Here is a 14,600-nt window from a genome sequence, read left to right as displayed (position 1 = left end):
GAGAAATTTTATGAAGGAAGCATTCCTTCACTAATTCCTTTAAGTTTGGTAGGACTGTCATCTCCAGTCGGAGAGCACTGACAAGGTTAGTGAGGTAGCTAAGTAAAGCTGATAGGGCAAGGTACGGGTTTTTTGGATAGTTAGGTATGTGATTGAGCCCGTTGGCTAGTAACTTACGTATTATGACATTATCGATAATGTTGAGGTCCTGAGGACAAACATGGCTACCAAATCCTTCAAAATCTTTGCGGAATGAGGCAAATTGAATGCATGTATAGTAAGGAATTGTTTCTTGTCTAAGAAAGTCATTATTTAAAACTAATCCTTTAATAGGATGATGGTATTTCCATCCTATGAGAATATTGTCAAGCAGTTTATGATTCCCAAAAAATAAGTCAAAGCACTCACAAAAAAGACTTTTGGTAAGATCCAATCGAGAAGTATATTGTGAAACAGACAGTGTATGCTGATAACTTTTCTTCCACACGGGTTTGTAAAGACCTGCAATATATTCATGGGTTAGATTTCAGGGAAGTTTCTGATTGCAGGGAACCTGCCTCTCCCTCTTGTAAATCTACGAGTTTTTCCTCGATTAGACGAGGAGCTAGGTGTAAAAAACGAGGTGAAAGAGTTGGGAGTAGCCAAAGAGTTAGCTCTTTTCAAAGCAAGAGAATCATCATCTTCAATACAAGGTTTAAGCAGATTAGTGATGAACTTGACTCCTTTAAAGTTAGCATATGTGGTGAGGTATAGACAGGGCTCATCAGCTTTAAGCTCTTTCAGAATATCATGCATAAGACCGCGGAAGATATTAAAGGCAATTTGTGCAATCACGATCTGCTTAGCTTGTCCACCTAGCCATGAGTAGATGAGGGATAGGTGAAAATCGACTGGTTTCTCTGGGAATAACAGATCCAAATGGTTGAGGATATACCATATTGCATGATCAAACCACATGATGCTTGATTCACAGGTAGCTTTGGGGTCAAGAAATCTGTAGGCACATTTCACATAGGGGCGGAAGATATTCTAGATGGACTCTGTGTAGAAATCTAGGTTACTTTTTGCAAATTCCATGCTACCTTTAGTACGTATGTACAATCCAGCATTTGAGGGGCATTTGGAGTGGTCGATGAGATGAAGGTTAAAGGGGGCTTTAATCAGTTCTCCCTTGTCCAAGAACTGCCCTCCTTTAAGAATCTTGAGTTTACAATCTTCCATGGTTGAGGCGAGAAGGTTGGCCAAGTACACCCAGGTTTCACTAAGAATAGGAGCCAGGAAGGCTTTGTTTGGTAGAACCCACAGTTGATGGTCAACTTCGAGAGATTCAATTTCTATTTGTCTTATTGGTAAGACAGGAAAAACTTTAGAGATTTTTGGTACCATCTCAAGGAGGTTAACATCATTGAGTGAGCAAAGATTATTTTGAAATTCTTTCACTGCTTCTAGTGCTGCACTATCTCGACAAAAAATGCCACCAGTAGGAGGGATGGAGGGGGTATTTGGGGTGCAGACAAACGAGGGGTTAAGCCCACAAAGTTTTCTAAGGAAGTTTGACAGCTCAGCTCCAGATGAGGAGAACATGGCAAGCTCTTGCTGGTATTGTGAAGCAAGGACAGGAAGTTGGGTAATATATTGGGATAGCAAATTAACACCTTCTAGGGGGTCTTTGTCCAATGTAGCCAGAATTTTTACCCAGTCATTAAATGACAACATATGCAAGACAAATAGTTTTTTATCCGAGACAAGAGCTGAATCTTAAATAAGCTGTGAAGCATCCAAACTGCTAATACATCTGAGGACAAGAGAGGAGGCCACAGAGAGGGGCTCCGAGGTAAGTTCCAATCCTTGAGATAAAGCAAGAGTCTGCAAAAACAGTGAGGTCAGGTTTACTTTTTCTTGCCATAGTATATAATACATAATTTGGCTTTCCTAGCAAGGAAAGGTCTAGTTCTAGTAGCCAAGGCATTCTTTGGTGTATGGTGTTTAAGGTAAAGGTTAATCTGATCAAGAATCTTTGCATGATTCTCACGGTTGTGATTAGTACTCATGCGAGCTGTCATTCTATAACGTGAGCAGTCCTGAAACAGAGGTGACATAAAAATTAGCAGAGTGTCTATATTGTAAAGTATACTTGGTCTTGCAAACCTTCAACCGGCAAAGTCAGAGACTACGGTAGCCGTGAGCAGGGAACCAGAAAAAGAGTCTAAAAAGGGCCACCTAACACCAGTCTACCAATGAAGGACTTACAGATTGTGGGTCCAATTTAGAGCTCCATTCCTAAAATAATTTCCTAGGCGAGCATCCCAGTTTCCCCCGAAAAGAAGAAACCTTATGTTTAGGATGTGTGTGTAGCTGTTTAAATCTTAACTAACAAGACATAATTGAATTTTTACATTCAAAAGACAGCTGGCCTAGGAATAATGAACTGATTTGTACAAAAATAACTCAGTATCAGAATTATTTAGGTACAATGATTGTAGGAAAGAGATCCTCTTTCAGTAGGATTAGTAAAAGAACTTCCCCATTCCTCAGTGAGTATTTCATTACAGTAAGGTTGATTGCCAAAGAAAAGAAAACCCTCCAAAATAAGATAGAGTCCTTACCTGCATCCATCCAAACAAGACAACAATTCAATTAGCCTTGGATGTGTTTTACAGGTATCAATGGACCATATCAGTTGTTATCCATGTCTATCTTATAAGATTTAATTACTTTAGACAAGCTAGGTTTTTTTTTTTTTTTTTAGTAGTCCTTTTTAAAAAAATAAAAAATGAGTGGTACATTTTACTTTTTAATGCGAGTGGTGAAGTCCATCAAGAGTCCAAACATTTCAAGATCCATAGCTCGGTAGCTATGCTTAAGCCCAAAAATAGCAACCATATACTTACCTTCAGACTTAGTAATCCCATGGTATCATTGGTATCCCTTTAGACAAAGACAGGTCAATATGTCCGACCTTTTCTGTATAAGATGCATAATCATTTAATTTCTATTTTTTGGCAAGAGACGGTATCAGCTGAAACCACTAGCATAGCCAGTTAGCAGGGTAGCAAGACTCCCTGTTTTTAATATGGAATCCCATTTTTTAATTCATAGCTTGGAAGCTATGCCAAAGCTGAAAATACCAGCCATATACTTACCTTCATAATGCCAAGATATCCACAAGTCATTATCAATTTTTAAAGAACGACACTGTCCGGCCCTTGACTGAGTAAGATACCTTACTTGTTTATCAACCAGAGGTACTAGATGCAGTGAGTAACACCCCAACCATTTGTTTTTATATGAAATTACAAGTGCCAAGCTATATTTAAGCCCAACAATTTATCACGCCAAGCTAACACAAATTGTTTTTAACACATAACTTCCAACCCTGCACGTCATGCAATATGTCATATTGCTTTAAAAAAATGTAAATTAACGTCCTGCAATGGTTAACAACAGAGCCCCAATCAACCAGTATGCGCACAAACGCCAGTATTACAGCCAGTAGCGCACAACATGCAGCGCCATAAACAACCAGTAGCTACAAACCTGCAACTGCTTGAGAAAGAGCCAGTATAACACCCAGTAGCAAGAGACAGTCTGAGCATGTGTTTGACAGTAGCTCAGCCCCAATCTATGCATAGGGGGCCTCAAGGCACATGCTAATCATGCCCCGGCCCAACAGTTTGAAAGAAACCAGTTGGCCGTGTTTATATCAACAGGCTCCCAAATGAAGCCAACCATGCCAAAATCCATAACCAGGTTCCTTACCACAAAAACCCATAACCAAAAACCCATGCTCAGGTACCTTATCACAAAATGCAGCGGCAGAAACAAACCAAAGATGGCCATTTGTATAGCTAACACCATTCCCTCAGGTGTTTATCCTCATTGGTACAGTCAACAAGATAAAAAAACAGTTGCTTTTTATGCACAATCAGTCCCAAGGCCAACAATAATGCCCATGTTATGATTATGCATCGGTTTTTCTCAGAACCGACACCTAAATTACATGCAAGTGCTTCAAAAATTTTCCTTATTTTGCTCAAATGCTAGGCAAAAGAGTTTGTCTCTCCAAGTCTAGGACATATACACAGTGTAGACGACATCTTTCTTACCATGCAAGGTACTGCAACAACATTAAAACAAAAACTGAAGCTTTGTAGTAAGGTACCTGTGTTTCTTGAGTTGCAAGCTCCATTTTATCAAGATCAGATAGCAGCAAAAAAATGAGCAGAAAAAAACCTACTCCAGGGCTAAGTGAGGGCCAGAGTATGCCCTCACCTTTGTTTATAAAGGATGTCATGCACGCTCCCAGAGCAATCAGTTTTGAATGCAATCGGCCGCCCTCAATCTGCGCGAGCCTGTAGGCACCATAGCCTGGGGAAGGTGATCGAGAGTGGACAGGGGACGCCTCCCCCTTGTAATGATATTACTTCACGCTTTGGTTTAAGCAGGGACCAGGTCCCAGTTTGTCTTTATTATGCAACCATGGGGCGGGGGGGGGGGGGGGGGGGGGGGGGGAGTTTTTTCTTAAGAAAACCACTTATGACTAGTATACTAGTGTGTATGTGTGTGTGTGTGTGTGTGTGTGTGTGTGTGTGAGAGAGAGAGAGAGAGAGAGAGAGAGAGAGAGAGAGAGAGAGAGAGAGAGAGAGAGAGAGAGAGAGAGAGAGAGAGATTGTTGAAAGACTCAAGATAGACTAGCAAAAAAGATTCATGTTACACCCACGACACTATATAAATCATGCGGTCTTAATGACCTCAGAGAGGTGGCATTGATGGGTGGATGACTATTTGCGGGGATCTCGAGATTGATCAATAGCGAAAAAAAGTCAACAAGTTCACCCACCCCACTTGCATCTGAGTTTCAAACACAGGACCTCCAGCTTGGCAACTTGTTACTCAAATAACATGACGACATGGGATTTCTTGTCCCCCTAGCCACTCCACTTTCCTATAAAGAGAACTTGAAAAGGAAAGCCAAGGGCAAAAGTAAACTCGATGTGAAAAGTAAATCTGAACAACTCGGACAACATTGACGTGTCATGAGAAGCATGCCTCCTCACTTTAGTGACATCGATCCCACTGCATAGACTTCATTCGATATCCCGTGGTATATACTGTTGAGGCGCATGCCCCATGCCATGCTAGTATGAATTTTATGTCAAGAGTTTGTGACCCCTTGCACATAAAGAGTTGTGGGGATTCCCTTCCAGATAAAAACTAACAGTATCTATTAATTTTGCTAGGTGTTGCAAACATGCCCTTGAATATGTATATCAAGGCATGGACGATAGAGAATAACCCACATTGATTCAACTTGCTGTAGCATTATGCAAAACATCCTTAATTGTTCTTATCAATTGAAAAGCGGGTTTTGCTTAGAAACTATAAAGTTACTAAACTTTCATTGGTTGGCAAGAGTATCCACCACAAGTATTTTGTAGCTTCAAGAGGCTTGGTTTTTATGTTACTTATGTATTATAGATTTGAAAAAAAAAGCTTTTTGAGAACTCATGCATTTATTATTGCCATACAGATATACATGAATGTGCGAGTGACTCTTTGAATAATTGCACTCTTGGTAAAAGTACATGCCACGAAAAAGAAGGAAGTTACACATGCAAGTGCAATTCAATATTTCATGTTGGAGATGGCTTAAGAAGCGGATCCGGTTGCACTTTTTCACCTATTATGATCAAGGTCATCACTATTGTTTGTGGTATGCAATTTGAAAAAGACATTAAACTTCAACAATCAAGATTAGCACTCTCAGCCAAGGTTTTCTCTGTTATAGGAAGAGCATTGGTATTGCCTGTCTGTAAACAATAATGTGTCAATTATGGTGACATGGGCGTGAAAACATGTGTGTGAGTGCATTACACTCCATGGGCGTGAAAACATGTGTGTGAGTGCGTATGAGTGTAATGCAAGTATTAAAAAGGAGTGCTCTCTCTCTCTCTCTCTCTCTCTCTCTCTCCAAACGACACATGTATGTATTTTACATACTCTTACACACACACACACACATATTTATATATTCATAATCCATATATATATATATATGTATGCATATATTTGTATGTGTATACAATGACATACATATAAATACATGTGCAGTATATACGACAAAGATTCTAAAACATCCTCTTGCTGTAATTTGTAGCCATTGTCTTGGTGATATGTGGGGTGACAGTCTTAGCAGTACGGTGGGACCGAAGGGTAAAGCGGAAATACTTTCTGCAGAATGGAGGCGTGCAGCTTCAAGACGTCATAGCGAAGGCCGGGGGCAGGAGGCAGAGCAGGCTCTTTACAGCAGAGGAGCTAAAGTCGGCCACAGAGAACTATGCCGAGCATATGAAACTTGGGATTGGTGGTTTCGGCACCGTTTACAAGGGTATCTTGGCAGATGGACAGCTTGTCGCCATCAAGAAGGCGAACCTCGGCACAGGCAAAAATGAGGATTTCTTGAATGAGCTCAAGATTTTGCTGCATATCAATCACAGGAACATCATCCGGCTTCTTGGGTGTTGCATGGAGACAGCAGTGCCTTTGCTTGTCTATGAGTATGTGTCTCATGGAACCGTGAGACAGAATTTGGATGCCAAAGTTGCAGGTGTTGTGGGTTGGGAGCAAAGACTTAAAGTGGCCAAGCAAACCGCAGAGGCACTTGCTTATCTTCATGCTGCTGCCTTCCCCCCCATCTTGCATCGTGATGTTAAGTCCTCAAACGTCTTACTCGATGACAATCTGGATGCTAAGGTAACACTTAAGAAAGCCTTTTCACTATGTGATGGACATCAATGCAAACAAACACATTCATATACACATGCATTCATCATCGATATATAAATACATACTCGCATACACACATGGGTACTCCGATTAGACATACCAATTCACATAGTATACAATTGTCCACTCATATAAAAGTATGTAAGTACATGCTTATGCACAGATGCATTATTGACCTACTTATTCATGATTTTTAAATATTTGTGTGCATAATTGTATTTGTGCAGACATATACAAATGTGTAGTACATAAGTGTTACATGTTATACATACTTACCTATCTATTTTTTGTGTGCGCATGTACATATGTATGGATAGATCATATGTACGTATGCATGTAGTTTTTTTAGTATTTAAATATGTGTGTATGTGTATGTGGGCATGCACATACATGTATACATTAGTAAATTCACATGCATGCATGCAGAAACTCCTTGCGCCTATCGCAATCATCAATTCATTGCTCGTATAAGTTGAGGTCTCTCACTCTGTGTGCGTCTGTATGTTTCTTGGTCTCTGTGTCTCTCGAACTTTTTGTCTCTTCTTTTTCACTCTAAATGTCCTTTCACGATGTTCACTTTGACATGGTTTAGAGCCTTAGTGTTTTTGATCTTGAGGGTGTTTGAGAAGGAAGAGCACAACATGACTACTAGTGGAATTGGTGAAAGCTAGGGATTGACCACTAGAGTTGGCAACGGATTTGTGAAGAATGGAGAATTTGTGTTGTCTAGTGTTTGCTTGTGTAACCGTTCCAAGGCAATCTTTGAAGTTGCTGCATGTGAAGCGACGTTTACAGAATCAATTGGACAATTGCCATGCTGATGTATGCAGAGCTATGTGCAGGTTAGGTAAAATATTTATGTACGTAAAAATACACACTCTTGTAAAAAACCCTCAATTTACTAAATTTTGTAGGACATTAAATTTAAAAAACAAGAGAGAAGGCAACAACTTATAGAGACATTCAAAGACATGTTTTACAAGACAACCACATACTGTGTAACTACTTCAAGAGACTTCAAAGTTAAGACAACAATGATGATTGAACAGTGATATCAAAGCTCAAATGAGATCTAAGAATGAACACACCAATACTAAAAACATCAAAGTACCAGAGGTGATAGCCTATAGGGCCAGGCTATAACAAAAGGCTCATCATAGAGCATACAAATGTCATAAATGAAACCATCCTACTCAAAAGGTAAGTCTATATAGTAGCAAAGAGCACTCAGTAGCTAGCTAGCCCATGTGACATGGGTGATGGCCCATCCTCAAAAATCATCATCAGATGTAGATGAAGACTCCGCTGAAGAGAGCAAGTTCCATTTGTCAGGACATTGCCGTCTTTGTCGTACTCTTGCAGGTTATATGAGAGTAGCCTCTCTCTCACTCGAGAGGTTGGCAGTGCACCTACCCCCCAAATGTGAGTATGCCCTACGCGATGGAGCTCTCCGTTGAAGCTTGAGAGCAAATCCTTGGACGTATGTCGTAGCTTTGAGCTCCCATAGTTTAGAACAAGGGCTCTCACATCCATAGCCACATTCTCTAGAAGTTTTGTCGTGAAAAGTTGCAACCTACGCTCTCTTTCTCGAGTGAAGTGGCTAAAATTCTCTGTTTTCAGTCCCGAATACGGAGGACGTCAGGTCGTAGAACGAGACGCGAATTTGGGACGTTGAGATGTCCATCACAAGGAGCGGAGGTAGGACACGTTCCGAGACACGCGCCCCTAGTGACAGATCCGTATGAGACGTGGGTAGGGGGCGTATGGGGAACGGGCGGGAATTTTAAAATTTGAATTTCAAATTCAAAATGGCTGTTTAGGCCCTAGGGGACGTTTCACTTGGAAGTTTGGGGGGGGGGGGCTTTCTATTAAGAGGACCCAAGGTCCCAAGGGCCAAGACTAAGTGGCGCAAGCCTCATACATGATACTACATACCTATTGCCTAAGGGCCAAGATTCTCTCCTAGACTCTCCTTCCCCTCTCTTTCCCATGGCCATCGGGCCCAAGGCGGCAAGGCCTCATGTCACGAGATTGTGACTAACCAATATATATATATATATATATATATATATATATATATATATATATATATATATATGTATATAGATATATACATACATATACATACATACATACATATACATACATACATATATATATATATAGATAGATATATATATATACATACATATATATATATAGATAGATATATATATATACATACATATACATATATATACATATATATATATATATATATATATATATATATACATATATATATATATATATATATATATATATATACATATATACATATATACATATATACATATATATATATATATATATATATATATAATTTTTTGGTTTCTTTCCCTTGATTTTTATTTAATTTTTGGGACCCTCTTGTTTAAATCACAAATGCCCAGACATTGCGTGGCTAGAGTGAGACAACTGCTGGCCGAGAGTTTCACCCGCAGGAGTCAAGGCCAAGCAGCCACGAGATGGTTGGCCGATCGGCTCTGGAATCCGACTTGTAAAGAAGTGGCTAGTCTCAAGTAAAGTCACTTAGGCCCCTCGCCAGGACTTTATAAGTTGGTGGGTACTAGGAATTAAACCATAAGGAGCAAACTGGACACATGGAAGTAGGAGAGCAACCTGCTCGTAAACTCTTTCTCCAGAAGGTCATATCAAGAGGGGGCGCCCAAAAATGAGACTAGAGGCTGATTTTTATTAAGTGACTACAGAGTGTGTGTGAGTAGCGGGTGTCGGTGCTCAAAGCTTTAATGGAAAGCTTGCCTTTTCCCTTGCTCTATATAGCGTGATGATTTGCTCTCGCACATCTCTCTCTCCCCTTTGCACATATGGTAATGCCCCTCTAGTTGGGCTTCTCAGATGACCATGTACAGTTCTGGGGGTTTTATGCGTGTTCGCCAAGCATAGTCACAGGGGACCCTTTTTTTCGGGCTTCCCGTCCCAACTTTTCCTTCCCCACTTGCCGTCCCGCCCTCCTTTTTACACTAAAAATCCATTTGAGCCCCGCCCCCCGTTCCCCGTCCCGGAATGCGTCCCTTGTGACTATGTTGCCAAGGCAAGAGCCTTCTGTATAGGAACCGGATTAGCTAATTGCTATCTCCTCAAGTACACACAATTCCATCGCGAAGGAATGCGAAAACGGAGAGTTTTCTCGTGTGAAAACTTGTCCAGTTGATAGGGGAACTGTCCTATTGCGTGTAAAAGCTTTTGAGACATGCGTAGACGTGTTTGCTCCGCTCAAAATGATGCGAAACAGGGAATTATAGCCTGCTGTGTTTTTTTTGCAGGTTTAGGGTTTCGCATCTATTGCAAGTTATCGCGAGGGGAGCCTTGGGAAAGCAGTGGGTGTTAGTACAGGTCAATCTAGAGAGATTTCCCACGAGGAATCTCGTCTAATTCAAAGGGCAAGCTCGAGGGCTACCCACAAGAGTGATCGACACGCAAATCGGAGCGCAAAACAGAATCACAGCTTGCTGTAATTTTTTGCAGGTTTAGGATTTTCGCTAGTTTTGATGCCTACAGGTCCTAGGAGCTTTGGGGAAGCTAGGGAATCACCGAACATGTGTTTTGGCGCAAGTTGGGGGACCAAAAACAGAGATTCAGTGTGTTGTAATTTCTCGCTAGGTTTTGTAAAGTGCTCTAAAGTGTGTGGAAAGTCACTGTTTACTTGGGATTTTGTACGTGGAGACTTTTAGGTGGTTGTGCTATTGAGATCGGGTTAGAGTAGGGAATTTCAGCCCGATAAAAGTGGGACAGCTTGTAGAAGTCTACAGGTTTTTCTCAAGTGTAATAAGAATAAAGAAATACCGAAAGGGGCGCCAGTCTGTAGGCTGGGGCCTACAGGGTGTTGTTGTTTGCTTGGAAGCGCTCTAGCTACCAAGCCATGTTTTGTTTGAAGTGTAATTCCTCGTCACAAGTTTATTCGTGAAGTTTCTCTGTGTTGTAACTTCAAGTAAAGTTTATCAAGTAAAGAATCGGGTGAAAGCCAAAGTCTACTTCCCTACGGGCCGGTTTCACCTCAACCCTCAAGGTTCATAGTCACCATAGCCTCGTACTACATACCCAAGCATTGAGCCTTGCCCTCCCCTCTCGAGTCTCTCCTTTCCTCTCTCCCATCTCTCCTTCTCTCCAAGTCGAAACTTTGGAGCCTTGAGGCTCGATTCCTTGAAGCCTACCCCTCTCTCCTTCTCTCCGAGCGGCGAGCTTTCTCTAATATCTATCATCTATGGCATCTTAAGATGGATCCGACGCTTCTCTAAGCCTTCCTCCTTCTCCTCCCTTCGGCCCCACCACGGCTTCTCAACCCTCTTCCTGCGCCAATTTCACATGGACATGGTGGAGTGAGGTGATTGATCCCAAGTCCGATGTTGGAGGTGGAAGCAAGCCATGGAAGTGCCGCCGTTGTGGCTACGAATGCAACGGTTCCATGAGGAAGGTGCGCGCACACTTTTTCCACGAAAAAGGGCATCGATTTTACTCGCAAACCATCTCCGATGAGGAGAAGCAAAAGCTCCTACACCTTGAGAAGACTCTTGAGGGTATCAAAGAGGCCAAGAAGAATGGCACCAAGCGTCGCACGGTGAATCCGAGGGAGATGGCCACAACGGCTTTCATCCGAGCATCGACATCCCCTTCTTCGGCATCATTTTGTGCATCAATCGGCACAAACGGTGACCGCCCATCTCCACCCTCTACCAACCCTTCATCGTCGTCTTTCCCTCATTCTCGTCCACCCAAGCGGCAAGCAACTCTTGCAGAGAGCTGGAAACTGGCCTTGAGAGAGGAGGTAGATATGGCCGTGGCAAGAATTTTCTACCACGACCATATTGCTTTCAATGCAGTACGGTAAGCTGTAATAGACTTGGACACTCCAAGTCAAGAATCAACTGCGACAGCACCAAATAACCACTTCAAAACAAGTCACAGATCACAATAGATGTACACTGGCCCGGCAGAGTTCTGTGCCTAGAGATATTGGCCCCAAAGACTGGCGCCCCTTTCGGTATTTCTTTTTATATTAATCAGTTCAAAGTGCAAGAGAGTGGGTCGGATTCACTCTCAGACTCTGCGTCCAGATGCTCTGAGAAGTGAGGCCCTCACCACTAATTTAAAGGTTACAAGGGATGCCCAAAAGCAGAGTCCCAAAAGCTTCAAATCAAAAGCAACTGCTCTCTCTCTCTCTCTCTCTCTCTCTCTCTCTCTCTCTCTCTCTCTCTCTCTCACAGAGAGTCAAAACTTGAAAGCAAAAGCATTCTTTCTCTCTCTTTCTCATTGCGTAGAGAAAAAGCAAGATTCGCGTCGCTCATCATTAAAAAAAAAAAAAAAAAAGTTAAAAAAAAAGCCTCTGCGATTTCCGAAAATTAGGGTTTTTGGCAGAAATTAGGGTTTCTGCTGTCCGCCACGTCATCACTTTGTGACATACCCCCCTCTTGAAAGCATTGTAATTGACCGCGATTACGCCTGCAAAACCGACAAAAGCCATAAACCGTCTTAGCAGACACTGACTGTTAGTACCTACGTACTAGGAACACACATCTAGCACATGTACAAAATCGACAGTCACATCACACGACATCACAAGACATCACATGACATTCAACATTCATTCGGATCTTAGACCATGATTTATTAGCAATGTAGCTAACAATCACATCTAGGTCCAATCGGGACCTCATCGATGTCCGATTGACTAACCCCTATTGCAACCATGTCTATTCGAGATCATCAGACCAAAATGCTGCAGTCATTTCGGCTATCAGTTCCTGCACTCACAAGAAGTCAAGAACAAATCAGTATCATAATCAGGAATTCCATTTCATAAAGTCATCCAGTAGAATACTGTCAGCTCCCAGTATCCCTGAAGCTCAAAGAGACATCAGTGACTTTAGTATCAAAATCAAGGCATCTGTTGACAAAGGAGGGGAGTAACTCCCCTCTTGTGCATCCCACTGCACCAGATCTTCGGCCAAGCTGAATTTCTGGGTTCCGTTTGGAGTAGACTATGCTAAACCAAAACATCGAGGTAAAGTTTCACAATTCGAGAAGTATCTGCTAGGTCCTCCTCCTCCATCCACTTCGCATCAAATGCAGGAGAGTTCTTGAACTTAACCAAGAACCGCCTTCGGACTTTACCTTTCTTCGTATCCGTACGTGCCAAAATCTGTTCAGGAACAAGGGTCTCCTCGTTCCCTTCCACTACGGGTTGCTCATCAGGCTCCCCATCATCAAGCACATCACCCTTAACAGGTTTCAAGAGACTCACATGCAATGCATTGTGAATCCTCCAAGTATCTGGCAGTTTCAATCGGAAGGAGACATCATTTATCTTTTCAATTATCTGGAAAGGTCCGTAGTATCACATACTAAGCTTTGGAAAAAGCCTCTCCTTTCCCTTTTCTTTCTTAGGCGTGCCTTCTCAAAAGTAAGAGCACCCAATCATCCTCCTTCATTTCAAGTCGCGACGATGGCGATCCGCTGCCTTTTTCTGTCGTTCTTGAGACTTTTGCAAAGTCTCGCGAACCTTGGCAAAAGCCGTATCCAAATCTCGCGAATATTCATCTGCTTCAAATATCTAATCTTTCGTGCTCAGGAAGGATGGAACCTTCGCAGCACTTTCAACAATCTCACATGGCGTCTTCCTCGTCGAAGAGTGTATCGTGTTATTGTAGGCAAATTCCACCAAAGGTAAGTTCTTTTCCCATTGAGTCTTCTAATCCGAGATACAAGACTTCAATAAATCTAAAATCACTGAATTGGCAATCTCAAATTGCCCGTCAGTCTGCAAGTGGAACGATGACGAGAACTGTAACTGCATGCCAATGTTCTCCCAAATTGCCTTCCAAAACAAACTCATAAATCTGGGGTCTTTGTCGGAGACAATCGTCTTAGACGTGCCATGTAATCGGAAAATCATCGTGATCATTCTGTGTTCTCGGGAGATCAAAAATGAAATCCATTTCAATACTTTTCCAGGGGCGGGTGGGTATGGGTAAGGCTTTAACAATCCCTGTGCCTTATGCCTGTCAAAATTGACCTTCTGGCATACTAAGCAACTGCGCACAAACTCTTCCACATCCTTTTTGAGTCTCGGCCCAAAAGAAGTATCTCTCTACCCCCTTCATGGTGGTAGCAATGCCGTGGTGACCCGTAAAAGGTGGACAGTGGCATTCGGTCATAACCTTTGCCCTCAACGGTTGTGTAACGCACAACATAGTCTTTTTCATCAAGTAGCCTACCCGAAGGGAGTATCCAACTACTGTCTCCCCATCCCGTATCCGTGTGAAAATATCTGCAAAATCTGTTTGTGGCATACTGATCGACCATATCCTCGAAGCTCCTATGATGTATCGCAGAAATAGCCAGAACCAACGGCTTCCGAGACAAAGCATCTGCCACCACATTCTTCTGTCCCTGCACGTGGACAATCTGGAAGTGAAACTGTGACAAGATGTTCGCCCACCGCATCTGCTTTTCCGAAAGCTGCTTCTGTGACAAGAAGTAGCGTAAACTCTGATGGTCTGTAAAGACAGTAAAATCCGCTCCGAGTAGGTAATGCCGCCACTGAGTAAGAGCATGGATAACCGCCAAAAATCTCTTTCTCGTATATCTGTGCTGTCATCTCCCACCTAGAGAACAATCGGCTCTCATAAGCTATGACATGGCCTTCTTGCATCAAGACCGCACCCAAACTACGACCACAAGCATCACAATATACTTCAAATGACTTCTGCAAGTCCGGCAAAGTCAAAACAGGTCCTGTAGTCAATTTCTCTTTC

The 14,600-nt window shown here is 42.2% G+C and overlaps 1 protein-coding gene across 3 annotated transcripts in view; it reads left to right on the top strand.

Moving 5' to 3' along the window:
- LOC147422256 (wall-associated receptor kinase 1-like) overlaps positions 1-14,600 on the top strand; it is a 112,942-nt gene that overhangs the window by 38,222 nt on the left and 60,120 nt on the right. For 2 of the 3 annotated variants that reach the window (XM_086503448.1, XM_086503447.1), the window contains exons 3-4: positions 5,531-5,713; positions 6,158-6,753. In XM_086503448.1, the coding sequence (XP_086359574.1) occupies positions 5,531-5,713; positions 6,158-6,753 (779 nt within the window). The remainder of the gene's footprint in view (positions 1-5,530; positions 5,714-6,157; positions 6,754-14,600) is intronic. The other variant, XM_086503449.1, reaches the window with a different exon arrangement.

Source organism: Adiantum capillus-veneris, chromosome 27 (assembly GCF_014529385.1).
Source record: "Adiantum capillus-veneris isolate H3 chromosome 27, ASM1452938v2, whole genome shotgun sequence".
Classification (NCBI taxonomy): domain Eukaryota; kingdom Viridiplantae; phylum Streptophyta; class Polypodiopsida; order Polypodiales; family Pteridaceae; genus Adiantum; species Adiantum capillus-veneris.
Note: the sequence above shows the minus strand (reverse complement) of the source record. Positions and strands in the feature narration are given on the sequence as shown.